At 44.0% G+C, this 15,785-nt stretch overlaps 1 protein-coding gene and 1 long non-coding RNA gene across 2 annotated transcripts in view; one reads left to right on the forward strand and one right to left on the reverse strand.

Annotated features, from left to right (window-relative positions):
• LOC145421025 (uncharacterized) overlaps window positions 1-15,785 on the forward strand; it is a 353,506-nt gene that overhangs the window by 296,198 nt on the left and 41,523 nt on the right. The gene's annotated exons all lie outside the window — the stretch shown is intronic.
• Window positions 7,864-8,979, reverse strand: LOC113008506 (trace amine-associated receptor 13c-like). The gene is made up of 2 exons (XM_080291010.1): window positions 8,810-8,979; window positions 7,864-8,692 (listed from the first exon to the last, which is right to left on the reverse strand). The coding sequence occupies exons 1-2, from the start codon at window positions 8,977-8,979 to the stop codon at window positions 7,864-7,866; spliced, it is 999 nt and encodes a 332-aa protein (XP_080147136.1).

Here is a 15,785-nt window from a genome sequence, read left to right on the forward strand (position 1 = left end):
GGCCTTGTCGCCGGCTGAGGGCCGTGTGTGCTCCGAGTTTGGCAACTCCACCCTTGGTCGGACGCGTCCTTGGGATTTGCCAGGTTGGTAACCTGGGCACTGAGGGCGCCCTAAATAACTAAAGCTAGGTGTTGGATCCTAGTCGCGGTTGATAACATGCATGAGAGTGGGGGCAAGTTCGTTCGTAGTGAGAGTACGACTGCTTGGCTCAGCCCACTGACTGCAGTGTGTGTAGATTGCGTGTGTGTGTGTGTGTGAAAGCGCCGTTAGAGTCGGCGTCTAGTCGGAAGTACGGGAGTCAATTAAAGTAACAAAAAGAATTCGTGTCTAAAAGTGTGTGTTTGTGGTGTGCAGAAATCGCGGCAGAAGGCCGTGTCACGAGTCGTTGGAAGCTGTGAAGTCAATTGGGGGGTTGAATTTGGTTTTATATTTTTTAGGGGAAGAGAAACCGCGGTATCGAGTCCGTGGTGCAGTTTGAATAATTTGTGAGGTGCACAAGAGCGGACGGCACCCGCTCTGTGTGCCGCTTAGGGCGTTGTCCGGAATAAGCAGAAGTGTCTCGCAGAAAGTTTGAATGGGACTGCGAGAAGCACGAAGTGTGTGTGAGCCAGCCTCGAGGGGGCGGGTTCACAGGTGGAACGAATGAAGAGTAAAATGTGCGTGTGTGTGAGAGAAAGAAAAGGTGGGGGCGAGTGACCAGCCTGTGAGTGTGTGTGCATTCCTTGATGGCTGTAGCTCAGGTGGCAGAGCAGGTCAGCCACTAATCAGAAGGTCGGTGGTTCGATCCCAGGCTGCCTCCTGGCTGCCTGCAAAATATCCTTGGGCAAGATACTAACCCCATGTTTGCCTACTGGTGGTGGTCAGAGGGCCCGGTGGCGCCTGTGTCTGGCAGCCTCGCCTCTGTCAGTGCGCCCCAGGGCAGCTGTGGCTACAATGTAGCTGCCATCACCAGTGTGTGAATGGGTGAATGACTGAATGTAGTGTAAAGCGCTTTGGGGTCCTTAGGGACTAGAAAAGCGCTATACAAAAGCAGGCCATTTACCATTTACAAAGAGTAAATAATGAAAGTCTCTCAGTCTGTCGTTTACAGGTGGGGAACGGACCTGGATCAATTCTCCACGGGCAGCAGTCGGAAGAAAATTATAGGTTGAAATCATTAGAAAAAATAGAAACACCCAGCCAGAATTTTTGGCTGAATTGTTTTGCAGCTTCCCGTCCTCATCCTGAGCAAGCAAGCTCCAAGGAAGCTAATCTCTCCCTGAAGACGCCGAGTGCAGTTTCAGAAGCACGAGCAGGAACATCAACAGTGGACAGAAGTCCAAGAGACAATACCAGAGTTCTGAGCAGAGAGGTCCAGCAGCGCTGTGGGCAAACGGCATCAGAAAGAGAAGAACCACCATCTAGATTGGATGGATGGAGATGCGTTTCCAGCAAGCTGCAAAGTGTGAAGGACTTTTGAGAAGACTGTCTGAGTTTGACATTTGCCATGTTTGGAGTGAGATGGCAATGAAAGAGACAGTGGGACAAAGAGAGACACGGGACAAAGCTGAAGAAAACTGACTGCCATTGGACTGAAAAGTGGGAGAGAAGAAAAGGAGCAGAAGAGGGCTGAGGCTGCTGTTTTAGTGTGGGGAATCAAATTGGGTTAAGGAATCCAGGGAGACAAGCGACTGCCTGGAAGTGGAGGATTGACACAGTGTCCAGACCACCACAAAAAGGGGAGGAAGACAAGCACTGAGGTATGCAAGTGTACTGTTAGAAAAATGGAAAGGTGACAACACACATGTAGATAATATGCACCAGAGATAAAAAAAAAAAAAAAAATCATACACAAAGTGTTACATATTAAAAGAGGGTATTTGTAGAAGGGGTTAACAACACACAGTGTGGTTGCCTATGGTAACCTGCAAGCATTTGGGGTTTAGCTGTGCCTGACTATGACAGAGTTCTTCATTTGGATGTTTCTGAAACAAAATTTGGAGTGAGCGGAGTTTTGTTTCAGAAAAAAGGGGGAAGGTACATGAAAGGATACATAAAAACAGAAAATGTATTAACCCGACTAACACACACACACACACACGTAATGAAGATCAAACACAATTTTAAGTAGGCAATACTGTTACCATCATCCTGTCTGGTTTATTGAGTGGGTTGAGAACTGATACATAGACGACTGAATTAGTATTATTTTGGGGAACATGACAGCAGGGTGAACAGAATCCTGCTATCATGTTCCACAGAGTTTAAATGAGTGAAACTGGCAGATTTTTTGTTTTGTTTTGTTTTTGTTTCTGAAGTATGGGGAAAGTTTTACCATGGCACCAAGTTTTAGATTTGGTGTTTTCTCACGTATAAGAGAAAGAATATACTGCAACAAGTCCTAAGACCGGGCTTCTGTATTTTTATTTACTTTTGTTTTACAGTTTTATCTTTTATTTTTCATTTTATTTTTATTTTTGAACAGTGCACTGATTTCTGTTTGTGAATTTCTTTTCTTTAAGCAGATCTGCACGTCGGGAATTAAAGCGCTACACGTCGTCGAGAAAATTGTTGCAAGTGAGTTTCTCCACATTAAAATGGGCTCAGGAGAAAGCCACTTATCTGGGACAATTAGAAAATGAGAGTCCCTGCCTAAAAAGGATTCAGCGAAGTAATCCAATCTAAAGTTCTCCTTTTTCTTTTGAAATGACGTCATTTTGCTGAAAGTGGAAACTAAATGCGACGATAGGTTTCCACTATCAGCAAAGAAAGAGAGAATGAATGTATGAATGAATGAGTGAAAGAGGAAAAACCGACTGGTAAAAGCTGATAAGACTTGACCACGACTCAAGGTTAACCTCCACCTAGACAGAACGAAAGGATGGATGAATTTATGTGTTTCTTTTTACAGGAGCAGTAACTAGTTAATGTTTTTCTACTACAGAATTTCTGGGTTTATGTGTGAAGAAAACTGTGTTTACAGGTTTTGAGTTGGTGATGCTGTTATACTGTGTTGAAACCAGTGTCATTCCTTTTACAGCAGGCTTAATTTTATGGCCTTTTACGGCACCTCTGGAATGTGGATGGCCGACACCTGCCCACCAGGACGATCCATGTGTGTTCCTAATGTTTGTTTTTTCTAAGAGTGCATGTAGAGGATTCAGCAGAAAACAGACAAGTGACATGAGGAAACAAATAAGAGATGCAGTGTTTATGAAATAGTTGAATATGGGCTCATTAGCTGGCCACTATTGAGCTCATAGTGATGAAATGGGTGGAGTGACATTGTTTAAGGAAAGTCACAGATTAAATTGTGGAATAAATTGGGATGATTCATGATTTGGGACAAATTATGGCAATAATAGTGATTTAATGATTGGAGAAAACCTGCACATGATACTTGTCTGTTATGCTGAATACTTTATTACCCTTATGATCTATAGTTGGTTGCAAATGTGAAGTTTGATTTAACAGATTTGTTTTCCAGTTTACAGGCTCCAGGTGGAGCTGGGAGTTAAACAAGTTTAACATGTGACTGCTGATTAATGTTTTTACACAGAGTTACAGGTTGGAGTATGGCTGCTCCAAGTGGGAAACCCTGGAGATTGTTTTAGGGAGACTGTGCAACATTCTTGTGCATGTCTCATTGGGGAGTTGACACATGGTGAAAGCCGTGTGGCAAGAGGAGTGTTATTTTTAATCTGTAGATGTCGTGAGGTGCCATGACGAGAAGGAGTGGCTGAGATCGTCCACAAGATGGGAGCTGAGGCCAGGAGAGAGTCTTCAGGAGGATCAGAGATCATCTTCAGCACAGCAGACATCACACAGAGAGCTGTGCTACTGAGCTTCCAGGAGATCAAGACTCACACAACCGCAGTGCTGGGTTACATCAAACACTGCATGGACACTGTCACCACGGAAAAGCGGGTCCGGTTCTACCCCAACCGTAAACCCTGGATGACAAGCAAGGTTCAGGCACTGTTAAAGGCACGCAACTCTGCATACAGGGGGGACCAGGACATGTACAGCAGAGCAAGAGCAGACCTTAAAAAAGGCATCAGAGCAGCAAAAACTGGACTATTCAAACAAGCTCTCAGATCACCTCTCTGATAACAACTCCAGGAAGGTATGGGAGGGCCTGAAACACATCACCAATTACAAAGCCAATGGGACAAATATAGATAATATGGACATCTCGTTAGCGGAGGAACTTAACCACTTTTTTTGCCCGCTTCGAGAAAACTGCAGTCACCCCCACCATGCACACCACCCTGCCCACAGTGTCCTCTGAGCACAGCCCCCACACATTTAGCCTCCAACAACATCAGGTCCGCAATGTGTTCAGAGCAGTAAATCAGAGGAAAGCTGCTGGAATACCTGGTAGAGGGCTCAAAGCCTGTGCCGACCAGCTGGCTCCTGTGTTCACCAGACTATTCAACCTCTCCCTGACACATGCCTCTGTCCCTCACTGCCTGAAATCATCAACAATAGTCCCAGTCCCCAAGTCCACCACCATCAGTAGCCTCAGTGACTACAGACCCATCGCACTGACTCCAGCGGTTGTAAAGTGCTTTGAGAAGCTGGTCCTAAAACACATAAAGGACAGCCTCCCACCCAGCTTCGACCCCCACCAGTTTGCCTACAAGGCAAATAGGTCCACAGAGGATGCAATTTCCACTGCTGTCCACTCCGCTCTTCATCACCTGGAGAATCCTGGGACATCAGTGTTACACAGTGAGGGGCGGTGAGGGAAACATCAGACTTCACTCTATCTTAATTAAAGTAATTGTTTTATTATCTCTTGCCAACATCATACACATGCAGACAGCAACTTTTCAAAATGGCCCCTCATCCATTTCCTACTCCCTTTAAATACTCTAAAGACACACCTTCTTAATACAGACTGGCCTATAAAAGAGCTGCAATTGAGGCAGGCTTCCTCTTTACTGGGAAAACAAGATGGCCACCACAAAGGTAACCTGCAACACTTTGTTACTTAAATGCTTCCCAACAATCAGTAAGGATGCTCTTTGTTGATTTCAGCTCGGCCTTCAATACTATCATCCCAGACATTCTTATAGACAAGCTGGTAAACTTGGACTTCCCCCCCTCCACATGTGCATGGATCAAAAACTTCCTCACAGACCGTTCACAATCAGTCAAGGTTGGCAACCAGCGATCATCCACCCTGTCACTCAGTACTGGCTTACCACAGGGATGTGTGCTGAGTCCACTATTATACACTATCTACACCAGTGACTGCACCCCTACGCACCCCTGCAACATGATCATCAAGTTTGCAGACGACACCACTCTGATGGGGCTCATCACCAACAATGATGACACCGCCTACAGGGATGAGGTCCAGCAACTGTCAGAATGGTGTAACTACAATAACCTCACCCTAAACACCAAGAAAACCAAGGAAGAGTCTGGTTCAGATGCTGGCAGTTCTCGCTGCAGTCTAGCGGTAGCGTCTCCTTTCAGACCAGGATAAACGAATGTCACCGAGCAGTGACTAACTTTGTGGTCAAAGGCTTGCACCCATTTGCCACAGCAGATGATTTTCGGTAAGTGAATGTGTTTAATTGTAGGCAGGGACATTACTGGATATTCTTGTGTAATTGCTACAGAATAATTTATGTTATACTTTGTTATTGCTACAGAAGAATATTTATTTTACATTTACAATTTTTTTCCCCGGGGACCCTGTGACACCCCATTGAAGAGCCGTAGGCTGTGGATCACTTAAGATCTCAGTGTTGGGTTTGTAAGGCCATGTTACTCCTAAATTTCTATCTTGTTCAAAGAGAAGATATAAAACAAAGTTATTATTATTAATAATAATAATAATAATAATAATAATAATAATAATAATAATAATAATAATAAATTTTATTTATGAGCGCCTTTCATGTCACCCAAGGACACTTTACAATAGGATAAAACACTTAGTAAAACAATGGCAGAATAAGAACAATAAAATAAAAGCACAAGATAAAATGAACAAACAGTGGATTCACAGTGAATATGCAGATTTGAACAGATGAGTTTTGAGTTGGGATTTAAACTGGGGGAGAGAACCAATATTTCTTATTTCAGGGGGCAGGGAATTCCACAGCCTGGGAGCAGAGCAGCTGAAAGCTCTGCTTCCCATGGTGGTGAGGCGGAAGGAGGGTACAGTAAGCTGGACAGAAGAAGAGGAACGAAGTGAACGGGCAGAACAAGTGGTGGTTAACAGGTCAGAAAGGTAAGAAGGAGCGAGGTTATGAATGGCCTTGAAGGTGAGCAGAGAAAGTTTGAAAATTATCCGGAATTTCACAGGGAGCCAGTGAAGTTCCTGAAGAACAGGGGTTCTGGTGATAATGCGAGCAGCAGAGTTCTGAACCAGTTGAAGCTTATGGAGGGATTTTTGGGGGAGACCATGCAGAAGAGAATTGCAGTAGTCAATACGGGAGGTAACAAGACTATGTACAAGAATGGACGTAGACTGGGTGGAAAGAGAAGGAAGCAATCTGTTAATGTTACGTAGATGGAAGTAGGCAGAACGGGTGAGGTTATTGATGTGAGATTTATAGGAAAGTGAACTGTCTAGGATGACACCAAGGCTCTTTACCTGAGGAGAAGGGAAAACTGTGGAGTTATCGATAGTGAGTGAGAAATGGTTTGCCTTCAAAAGTTCTAAGCTAATCGACCTTAGTGTTCTCCTTTCTTAAAAAGAATCGATAAAGAATGGAATCGTTAAACAGAATCGAAAATGGAATCAGAATCTTGAAAATCTTATCAATACCCATCCCTAGTCACGTATAATGATGGTTTTGTAGCTGAGTTCTTATCTTCTCGCATTTCTGCAGTCACCCACTAATCTACCGAAGTTGAAACTGGATCATGTATAAGCACAGAAAACATTTTTACTACTGAAACTAATTTTTAACATATTGTTCAAACTAATATTTTCATTTACCTTGGCTATGGAATAATACTTTAATTCTTAATTATTTGAAAATAGGAAAAGCTTTGTTTTAGCACTCTGACCATAAAGCTAGATGGTTTCACAACTTCACAACTGAAAGTTTACTCACTTGCAATTGTGATGACAAGACTTCTGCTTCTCTCTACCTCACATCACCTGACAAGGTAGTGTATAGAAACACAGATAGTGTATGAAATATGCTTAGTGGGTGATGGGAATCCCCCACCCAGCAGCCTAAAGGATATTTCCAGACTGCCTAATCCAGACCTCTTTTGTTTTGGTTATTCTTTGTATTTTGGTCTTGTGATGGTGTCACAAATTCAGAAATAACCCACTTTGAACTTCTGTTTCCTCTGTTCATACATCATAGTTTGCATTAAAATAGATGTTTTTATAATATTAAAAACATTTGAAAGAGCCTTACTTTATATATTACCTGACTGCTAATTTTCACTACAAGTACTACAATACTACAGTGATTCAAAATGATGCCTATTGCTTTGGATCTGCAGAAAGTTAGGCCTAACTCACACAGTTATGAACATTAAACTCAATGAATGAAATTTGTTCAGTATTTCTTTGGTTTGGTTTTACAGAAAAAAAGAATTTAAAAAAAGTAATGTAAAGTGAATTCAAGGAAACAGTGAAGGCTGTAATAATTAAGAATTTCTGTTTGAACACATTATCTACTGTTCCCTGATTCAAAGCACAAGGGGTTGATTTCAGGGTAGTGATGAGGGCAATAGTAAAGAGGCATTTATGGGCAAACACATTTTTACTTTATTTTGTTTCTTGGTTTAGTTACGACACGGATATGTGAGCAATGTTGCAATCTGAAAATATAACACTGCTTGTTTGGGCTGACTTACTCGTAAACTGCTGCTAAAACAGTAGAGACCTCGTTTTAGTCACTATTCTGTCACTTTGACTATGTTGGCATTCCTGGAGCCAGACTTCAGTATTTGAAATGTAACAATAAGCTTAATAGATTTTCTAAACCAGGGGTAGAATAAGGCATAGACGATAGGGTTGAGGCACGAATTAAAATAGAAAAGACATAAAACAAATGCAGAAGATGATCCGTTGAGGAAGGCATTCTGGCCTGTGAGTGTGACACAATAAAATGGTAAGGCGCATGACAAGAATGCAATTACAACAATACCAAGAGTCCTGGCTGCTTTCATCTCTGATTTCTTTGGATTTCCCTTCCTTGAACACTGGTATGTGACACCTGCAGTATGAGTCCGCATGGCCCGAACCTGAGACACAACCACTACAAATATTCTCAAATACAGAACTATAATGACAGTAATAGGAAGTAGGAAGTTCAAAGCAAGATCTGCAACATATTCAATAAAGTTAATATGGACAACACACTCTCCCACACAAGAATTAAACCTGCTTTGCTGTTTCAAGTTGTCCTTTAAGAGGAAACTACCAGCAAGGGCAGAAAAGCTCCAACACAGTGAAACACAGATCTGAACTCTTTTTGCAGTGACTTTGGTGGGATAATGCAGAGGATCACAAATGGCCACATAACGGTCAACTGATATCAGTACCATGGTTCCTATTGAGGAAGAGGTGTTAATTGTGCCAATAACATAATACAGAATACACATGAAGTCACCAAAATACCAGCAGCCGTCTATAAACATTATGTAAAAGAGTAAATAGAGACCCACAAAGAAATCGGAGACAGCCAGAGAGAGGAGGAGGAAGTTGGTGGGATTATGGAGCTGCCTAGAGAAAAAAAGAACTTGTTACTTGCAGCATAAATTCATAGTTGTTATTTTTTTTTTTTAAGTTTTTCCTTAAAATAAGCTATTAATCTTTTAACTTTACAAAATATGTGGCTACTTGAAGTGGGAGATGGAGATGATGACCAGCAGGTTAAGAGTTGCAGTGAGCACAGAGATAGAAGATATTATCATGTAAATGAGCGTGGAAACTGAGACAGGATGCAGAGCCTTTCTGCAAGAGGAGTTGAGCAGATGTGGAAAGCAGAATTCAACTCCCTCCATCATCATCACAGGAGGTGAGCTGATTAGGTTTATCTTGTTCTTTTACTCCTCCCATGTTCTCTTCATTAAAAAAGGTCCCTCCTTCCACATATTTCCCATGTTGCTGTCTGTGTTTATTGTGCTATGGTGTGTTGATATCTGTGCATTCCTGTATTATCCTTCTGTGTTACACATTTCCATGTTTTTTTTCCTCGCTACCTGGCCTGACCTGTCTCCCCAGTGTGATGTTTGTGTATTGTATGTACGGTCGGCAAGGTCTGTCATCTTGGTTGTGGGAAAAAGACCTGCAACTGACAAATAAAGGCTATCTCATCTCATCTCATATTGAGCCCTATGTACATTTGCTCCATAAGGGTTCACAGACCAATTTTAGTATCTGTAATGGACAAAGGTGTTAAAAAATTGTTTGCCTCCTTCCTGAATTCCTTTTTTTTTTTGGTATATTTGTCACACCCAAATGTTTCAGATCATCAAACAAATTAAAATATAAGACAAAGATTACACAAGAAAACAAAATGAAGTTTCATAATGAAGGGCTTTATTATTAGGGGGCAAAAAATCAAATTCCAATCAAGCGTGTTGGAGGAATTTTGGCCCACCCATCTTTGCAGAATTGTTGTAATTCAGCCACATTGGAGGGTTTTAAGAGGTTCAAGGTTCAAGGTTCTTTATTTGTCACATGCATAGTTATACAAGTATAACACACAGTGAAATGTAGCCTGACACGCTCCTCGACATGTGCAAAAATATATATATATATATATATATATATATATATATATATATATATATATATATATATATATATATATACATATAGTATATACACTGGGTGAATGTGCAGTAGTAGCAGCAAGCAGGTGAATTCTGTACATTAATATGAATAGACATCTGACTATTTTACAGGATAGACAATATAAACATATTTAAATTTAAAGGAATTTGAAATGTACATTGTGTCTGGGTTTAGAGTGTCTGGAAGAGTCCTGTCTCAGTCAATTATAGATGATGTGAGAGGGCGGGTGTGTGTGTTTAGGGCACAGATGGCTTGGGGATAGAAGCTCCTCTTGAGTCTCTCTGTCCTTGCCCGGAAGATGTGGAACCTTCTACCAGATTGCAGAAGTTGGAACAGTTTGTTGCCAGGATGGGACGGGTCCTTCAGTATCTGCGCTGCTCTAGTCCGGCATCTCCTGGTGTAGGTGTCCTGAAGCGGGGGGAGAGCAATCCTGCAGCAGCGCTCTGCTGTACGGATCACTCTCTGGAGAGCTTTTTGGTCCTTCACACAGCTGTTCCCAAACCACGATGTCATGTTCTGTGTGAGGATGCTCTCCACAGCGCCTGTATAGAAAATCCTGAGGATCTTTGGAGAGACCCTGAACTTCCTCAGTTGTCGTAGGTGATACAGGCGCTGCCTAGCCTTTTTGGTCTGGACCAGAATGTGGGCAGCCCATGTCAGGTCTGAGGAGATGTGGACACCAAGATATTTGAAGGACTGCACCCTCTCCACTGGAGCTCCATTGATGATAATGGGCTTGTAGTCTCTGTGCTGACCCCTTCTGAAGTCCACCACCAGCTCCTTGGTCTTGCTGACGTTCAGCTGGAGGTGGTTGTCCTGGCACCACGATGCCAGATTCTTCACTTCATCCATGTAGGCCGCCTCATCGTTGTTGGAGATGGCACCCAACACCACTGTGTCGTCAGCAAACTTCACAATGGTGCTGGAGCCATGGGTGGCCACACAGTCTGAAGTGTAGAGGGAGTAGAGCAGTGGCGAGAGGACACATCCCTGAGGTGCTCCTGTGTTGATGGTGATGCTGTTGGAGAAGCACCTGCCCACCCTCACCACCTGAGTTCTGCCAGTGAGGAAGTCCAACACCCATGCACACAGACGGCTGTTAAGTCCCAGATCCCTCAGCTTTGTGAACAGTCTGCAGGGCACTATTGTGTTAAACGCTGAACTGTAATCAACAAACAGCATTCGCACATAGTTACCCTGTTTCTTGTCCACGTGGCTGAGAGTGGTGTGTAGGACGTGGGCGATGGCATCCTCTGTGGATCTGTTTGAGAAGAGAAGATACAATAAGGTAAAATAAGATAAGATAAGATAAGATAACCTTTATTAGTCCCACACGTGGGAATTTTGTTTTGTCACAGCAGAAAATGGACAGTGCAAAGTTATATAGCAAAAATTAGAGAACACTGGAATACAATAAGAATATAAAGAAAGATACTGTACACAACTTGCAGAATAGAATAGAATAAAATAAAATACTGTATGCAATAGAATCAAATCAAATCAAATAATATATACAATAGGATAAAAATAGAATACAAATCCTATATACAACTGAGTTAAAATACAACTTTGTCATAAAAAGAGTATTGCACTTAGTCTTATTGCACATGTGTGGGTTTGTGTGTGTTTTATCAGCTGCAAAAGTCTTTGTTGTGGAGTCTGACACCATGGGGGGAACCTGTGAAATCTCTCCGTCCCACACCGTGGGTGCCGCAGCCTGCCACTGAAGGAGTTGCTCAGTGCTGTCAGAGTCTCCTGCATGGGGTGGGAGATGTCGTCCAACACGGATGACGCCATTCTCCTGTCACTCACTACCTCCAATGGGTCCAGAGGGCATCCTAGAACAGAGCTGGCCCTGTGGATCAGCCTGTTCAGTCTCTTCCTGTCCCTGGCAGAGATGTTGCTGCCCCAGCAGACTACACCATAAAACATGGCTGAGGCCACCACAGAGTTATAGAAGGTGTGTTGCCCTTAAGGCATTTCTCTGAATAAATAGGTTCATAAGTTTGAAATAAATAATTCTAAAAAGATTTGCCATTAAAAAATTAATATGTGTTGTTAAAATGAATAATTCATGCTTTACATACGTTTTGTTTAAAAGGAAAATATCGCTAAAATGTATTTCCTGTTCTGGCGGGGCACTTCCGGTTCCGGTCAAGCACTTCCGGTTTTGGTCAAGCACTCAGTTTTGCTGAGAAACAGGCTCCTCATGCTAAAGGCAGTATGGAGATGTAATCAAATGCCATCTACTCCGAATTATCAGGCTGGAACGCCGTAAGTTACTTTATATGACAGTTCATATAGATAGCTTTGGATATTAATGTATATTTTGCTAACATGAATGTTTTAGTGAGAGTAATGCACTTTATTGATGTAAACGTGCTTCTGCCTCTTGAGATGGAGTTTATTTTCTGTCATTTCAGTTTTCACCACATGTTCATGGAGACAATTAAACAAGCTGTAACTAAACTCCAGGGTCTTCATTTGTGGTTTAACTCGGTGTCACCAACATCCTCGTTGAAAACACTACAGAAGGTCTTCAGGAGTGAGCCCTTCACTCCAAAAGACCTGAGTCTCTGCAGCAGGCACAGCCTGCTCTGCCCTTTGCTGTAGAGGGCGTCTGAGTTATGAGTCCAGTCCAGTTTATTGTTTAGATAAACACCAAGGTATCTGTAGCTGTCCACAGCCACCTTGGATGTTCAGTGTTTGCAGTGGAGGATGCTTGTGCCTGCGGAAGTCTAACACCAGCTCCTTGGTTTTATTAGTGCCACTCCAAAGTCTTCAGTTTGTTTTCTCAAGGCATTAAGAGATGGTGTTTTTTGGATCATTGTCCTGCTGCAGAACCCAAGTGCACTTCAGCTTGAGGTCACAAACAGATGGCTGGACATTGGAACATGGGTTGTACTCAGTAGGTGTACTGCAAAAGTACAGCACCTGCACCCTAAGCACTGGCATCCAGCTCTAACTTGAACACGCGAGTAAAATCAGGGGCACCTAAAACTGGGGGACAGCACAACAGGGCTTTGGCTGAGTCAAATGCTTCCTGACAGTCAGAGTTCCACAAAAGGAGGTGTGACGGACTTGTCAACGCAGTCAAGGGAGTAACCGCTGTGGCAAAACCCACGGTAGTAGCCACACATACCCAGAAAACGGCGAAGTTGACGCCGTGTTGTTGGTACTGGGAAATCCAAAATGGCCTGGACTTTGGCCGTGAGAGGGCGTACCTGCCCCTGTCCCACCTGTTTCCCCAGATAGGTAACCACAGCTTTGCCGAACTCGCACTTGGCAAGATTCACTGTCAAACAGGCATCCTTCAACCGGGCAAAAACTTCCCGCACCATGTCCATGTGCTCTGGCCATGGACATGGTGAATAAACGACAATATCATCTTAGTAAACCTCACAGCCATGGACACCCAATAGCACCATATTCATCGGTCTTTGGAACGTGGCCGGAGCATTTCTTAACCCAAACGGCATCACAGTATATTGCAGGAAGTGGTCTGGTGTCACAAAAGCAGAGATCTCAGCCGCCCGTGGTGAAAGGGGCACCTGCCAATAACCTTTCAAAAGATCCAACTTTGTGACAAATCTGGCTGAACCCACCCTATCTACGCAATCATCCATGCGTGGGAGCGGAAAAGAGTCTGGTTTAGTGACGGCATTTACTTTGCGGTAGTCATTACAGAAGCGTGGAGTTTGGTCAGATTTAGGCACCAAAAGGGTAGGTGAACTCCAGGGGCTTAAGCTAGGGACTGCAAAACCATTCTTCAGCAAGTATTCCACCTCCTTCTTCATAACAGCCCGCTTTACTGGGTTGACCCGGTAGGCATGCTGCTTAATGGGCCTGTGGTCACCAACATCTTTATCATGCTCAAGCACGGTGGTTTGAGTCTCTTTTTGTCACTAAAAAGCATGGCATGGCCACAAATCAGACTATATATGTCCTGCTTGAGGGGCTCATCCAAGTAAAACAAATGAGCCTCAAGATCCTCCAGGATTTTTGAATTCTCTAAGCGTCCCCCAGAACTTGGTCCCTGGTGCTCATGCAACCCATCCACCTCAGGTTGGTAGGAGGGTGATCCCACCGTCACAACAGGGGAGCCCATGTTGGTGCGCTTGGGGGTTTTCCTATCATACCTCTCCTTCATATTGCTCTGGGCATTAGAAAGCGAGCTACGTGCCAACTCACACGCAGCGTGCAACCTCTCCCTAAACGAACTCACATAATCAAGTATATTGTGCGCGGGTCTCGGCTGGTCTGCAAGCCACCTCTCCTGGAGCAGACGTAAGGGTCCATGCACAGTGTGTCCAAAAACCAACTCCGCCGGGCTAAAACCCAGGGACTCTTGTGTGGCTTCTCGAATGGCAAACAGCAACAATGGCAGGCCCACATCCCATTCTGAATCAGTTTCAACACAGTACTTCCGCAACATGGCCTTTAGAGTCTGGTGGAATCGCTCCAATGCCCCCTGAGTTTCTGGGTGATAAGCACTAGTCACCCGGTGCTTAACAGACAGTTCAAACATAACTTGAGCAAAAACCCTAAACAGGAAATTAGATCCCTGGTCGGTTTGAATGTATTTTGGTAACCCAAATGTAGAAAAAAACTGAACTAGTGCTTTCACAACGGCCTTTGCCCTGAGCGATCGCAGTAGAATATCTTCTGGAAACCGTGTGGTCGCACACATTATGGTAAGTACATACTGGTAACCTGCCTTGGTCTTCGGCAAGGGCCCTACACAGACCGCTATGACATGTTCGAAGGGCTCACCTATTGCAGGGATAGGATGTAAAGGGGCAGGAGGGATGACCTGATTGGGCTTGCCAGACACCTGACAAACATGACAGGACCGACAATAAAGAGCCACATCAGATTTAAGCCCTGGCCAAAAAAAATAGCGGAGCACTCTGTCATACATTTTTCTAATCCCTAAGTGGCCCGACAGATGATGCTCATGGGCAAGACTCAAAACCTGGGATCGGTACTCCGTCGGCACCACAATCTGAGTGACCACATCACCCTCTAACCCAGACACCGGAGTCCACTTGTGCAACAGAACCCCGCGGTCAAATTGGTAGGATGCAGGACCAGGTACAGCCACCTGCTGCTGGGCAGCAGATCGGCAGGCAGACAAAGTATCATCAGACTGTTGAGCCTCAACAAGCTGCTCCCTGTTCACTGCCAAACACAAGTCCTCTGATACTACACTAAAAACTTTAGATTTGTCACCGTCTACCTCCGGGGAAGGGCTATTATGTGACTCAGAACCATCCAAGAACGTCTCAGATATGAGAGATGAGATTTCTCTCAACTCAGGATGCCACCAATGACACAAGTTTCTCTCCATCTGTGCTACCCCCACGTGGGCAAGCCCGTGGGCCTCATTCACCTTCTGTTTCGCCATTTTGGCTGTTAACACGGGGATGCCTCCTCCTGAGCCTGTTTGACTTCCTCAGTCATGTTAGTGGACACTTCCTCTTCTGCAGTTACCTGTATCATTTGTCTCCGTCCTTTGTAGCCTGCCGCCTCCTTTGCGGCTTCATCTGCTTTCTGGCTTCCTTTTGCCACCATGCTGGTTCCTTGTGAGTGCGCTTTGCATTTTATGATACTCACCTCATCTGGGTCAGCCAAGGCCTTCTCCAGTTCCCAGTTTCGGTGTCAGGTGTCCAAGGCAACTCAGCTTTGAGATTTCGAACGCCAACTTGCTTCATTAGGCCCCTTAAAGGGGCAGTTTTACCTGCATAATCCGGAATGAACTGTCTGCTGTAACCTGTCAAACCAAGAAAAGAAAGCATTTCTCTCACAGTTCGCGGTTTTGGATGTGTCAGAATTTGGTCTGTGTGTGTGTTCATCAAACCCGCTGATTTGTGTGCGATTACCTGGCCAAAAATGTTACCTCAGGTCGAACTAACTGCAACTTTTCTTTACTCACTTTGAAGCCACCCTCTGCCAATCTATTCAACACAACGAGCGAGGCTGCTGCAAAATCCGCTGCTGACGGAGCTGCAATGAG

The sequence above is a fragment of the Astatotilapia calliptera genome, chromosome 16, assembly GCF_964374335.1.
Source record: "Astatotilapia calliptera chromosome 16, fAstCal68.1, whole genome shotgun sequence".
NCBI lineage: Eukaryota > Metazoa > Chordata > Actinopteri > Cichliformes > Cichlidae > Astatotilapia > Astatotilapia calliptera.

Coding starts and splice junctions, on each gene's coding strand:
- LOC113008506 (XM_080291010.1), bottom strand. CDS start 8,979: ATGATGATGGAGGGAGTTGAATTCTGCTTTCCACATCTGCTCAACTCC. Junction 8,693..8,809: donor ATCTCCATCTCCCACTTCAA/GTAGCCACATAT, acceptor TTTTTTCTCTAG/GCAGCTCCATAATCCCACCA.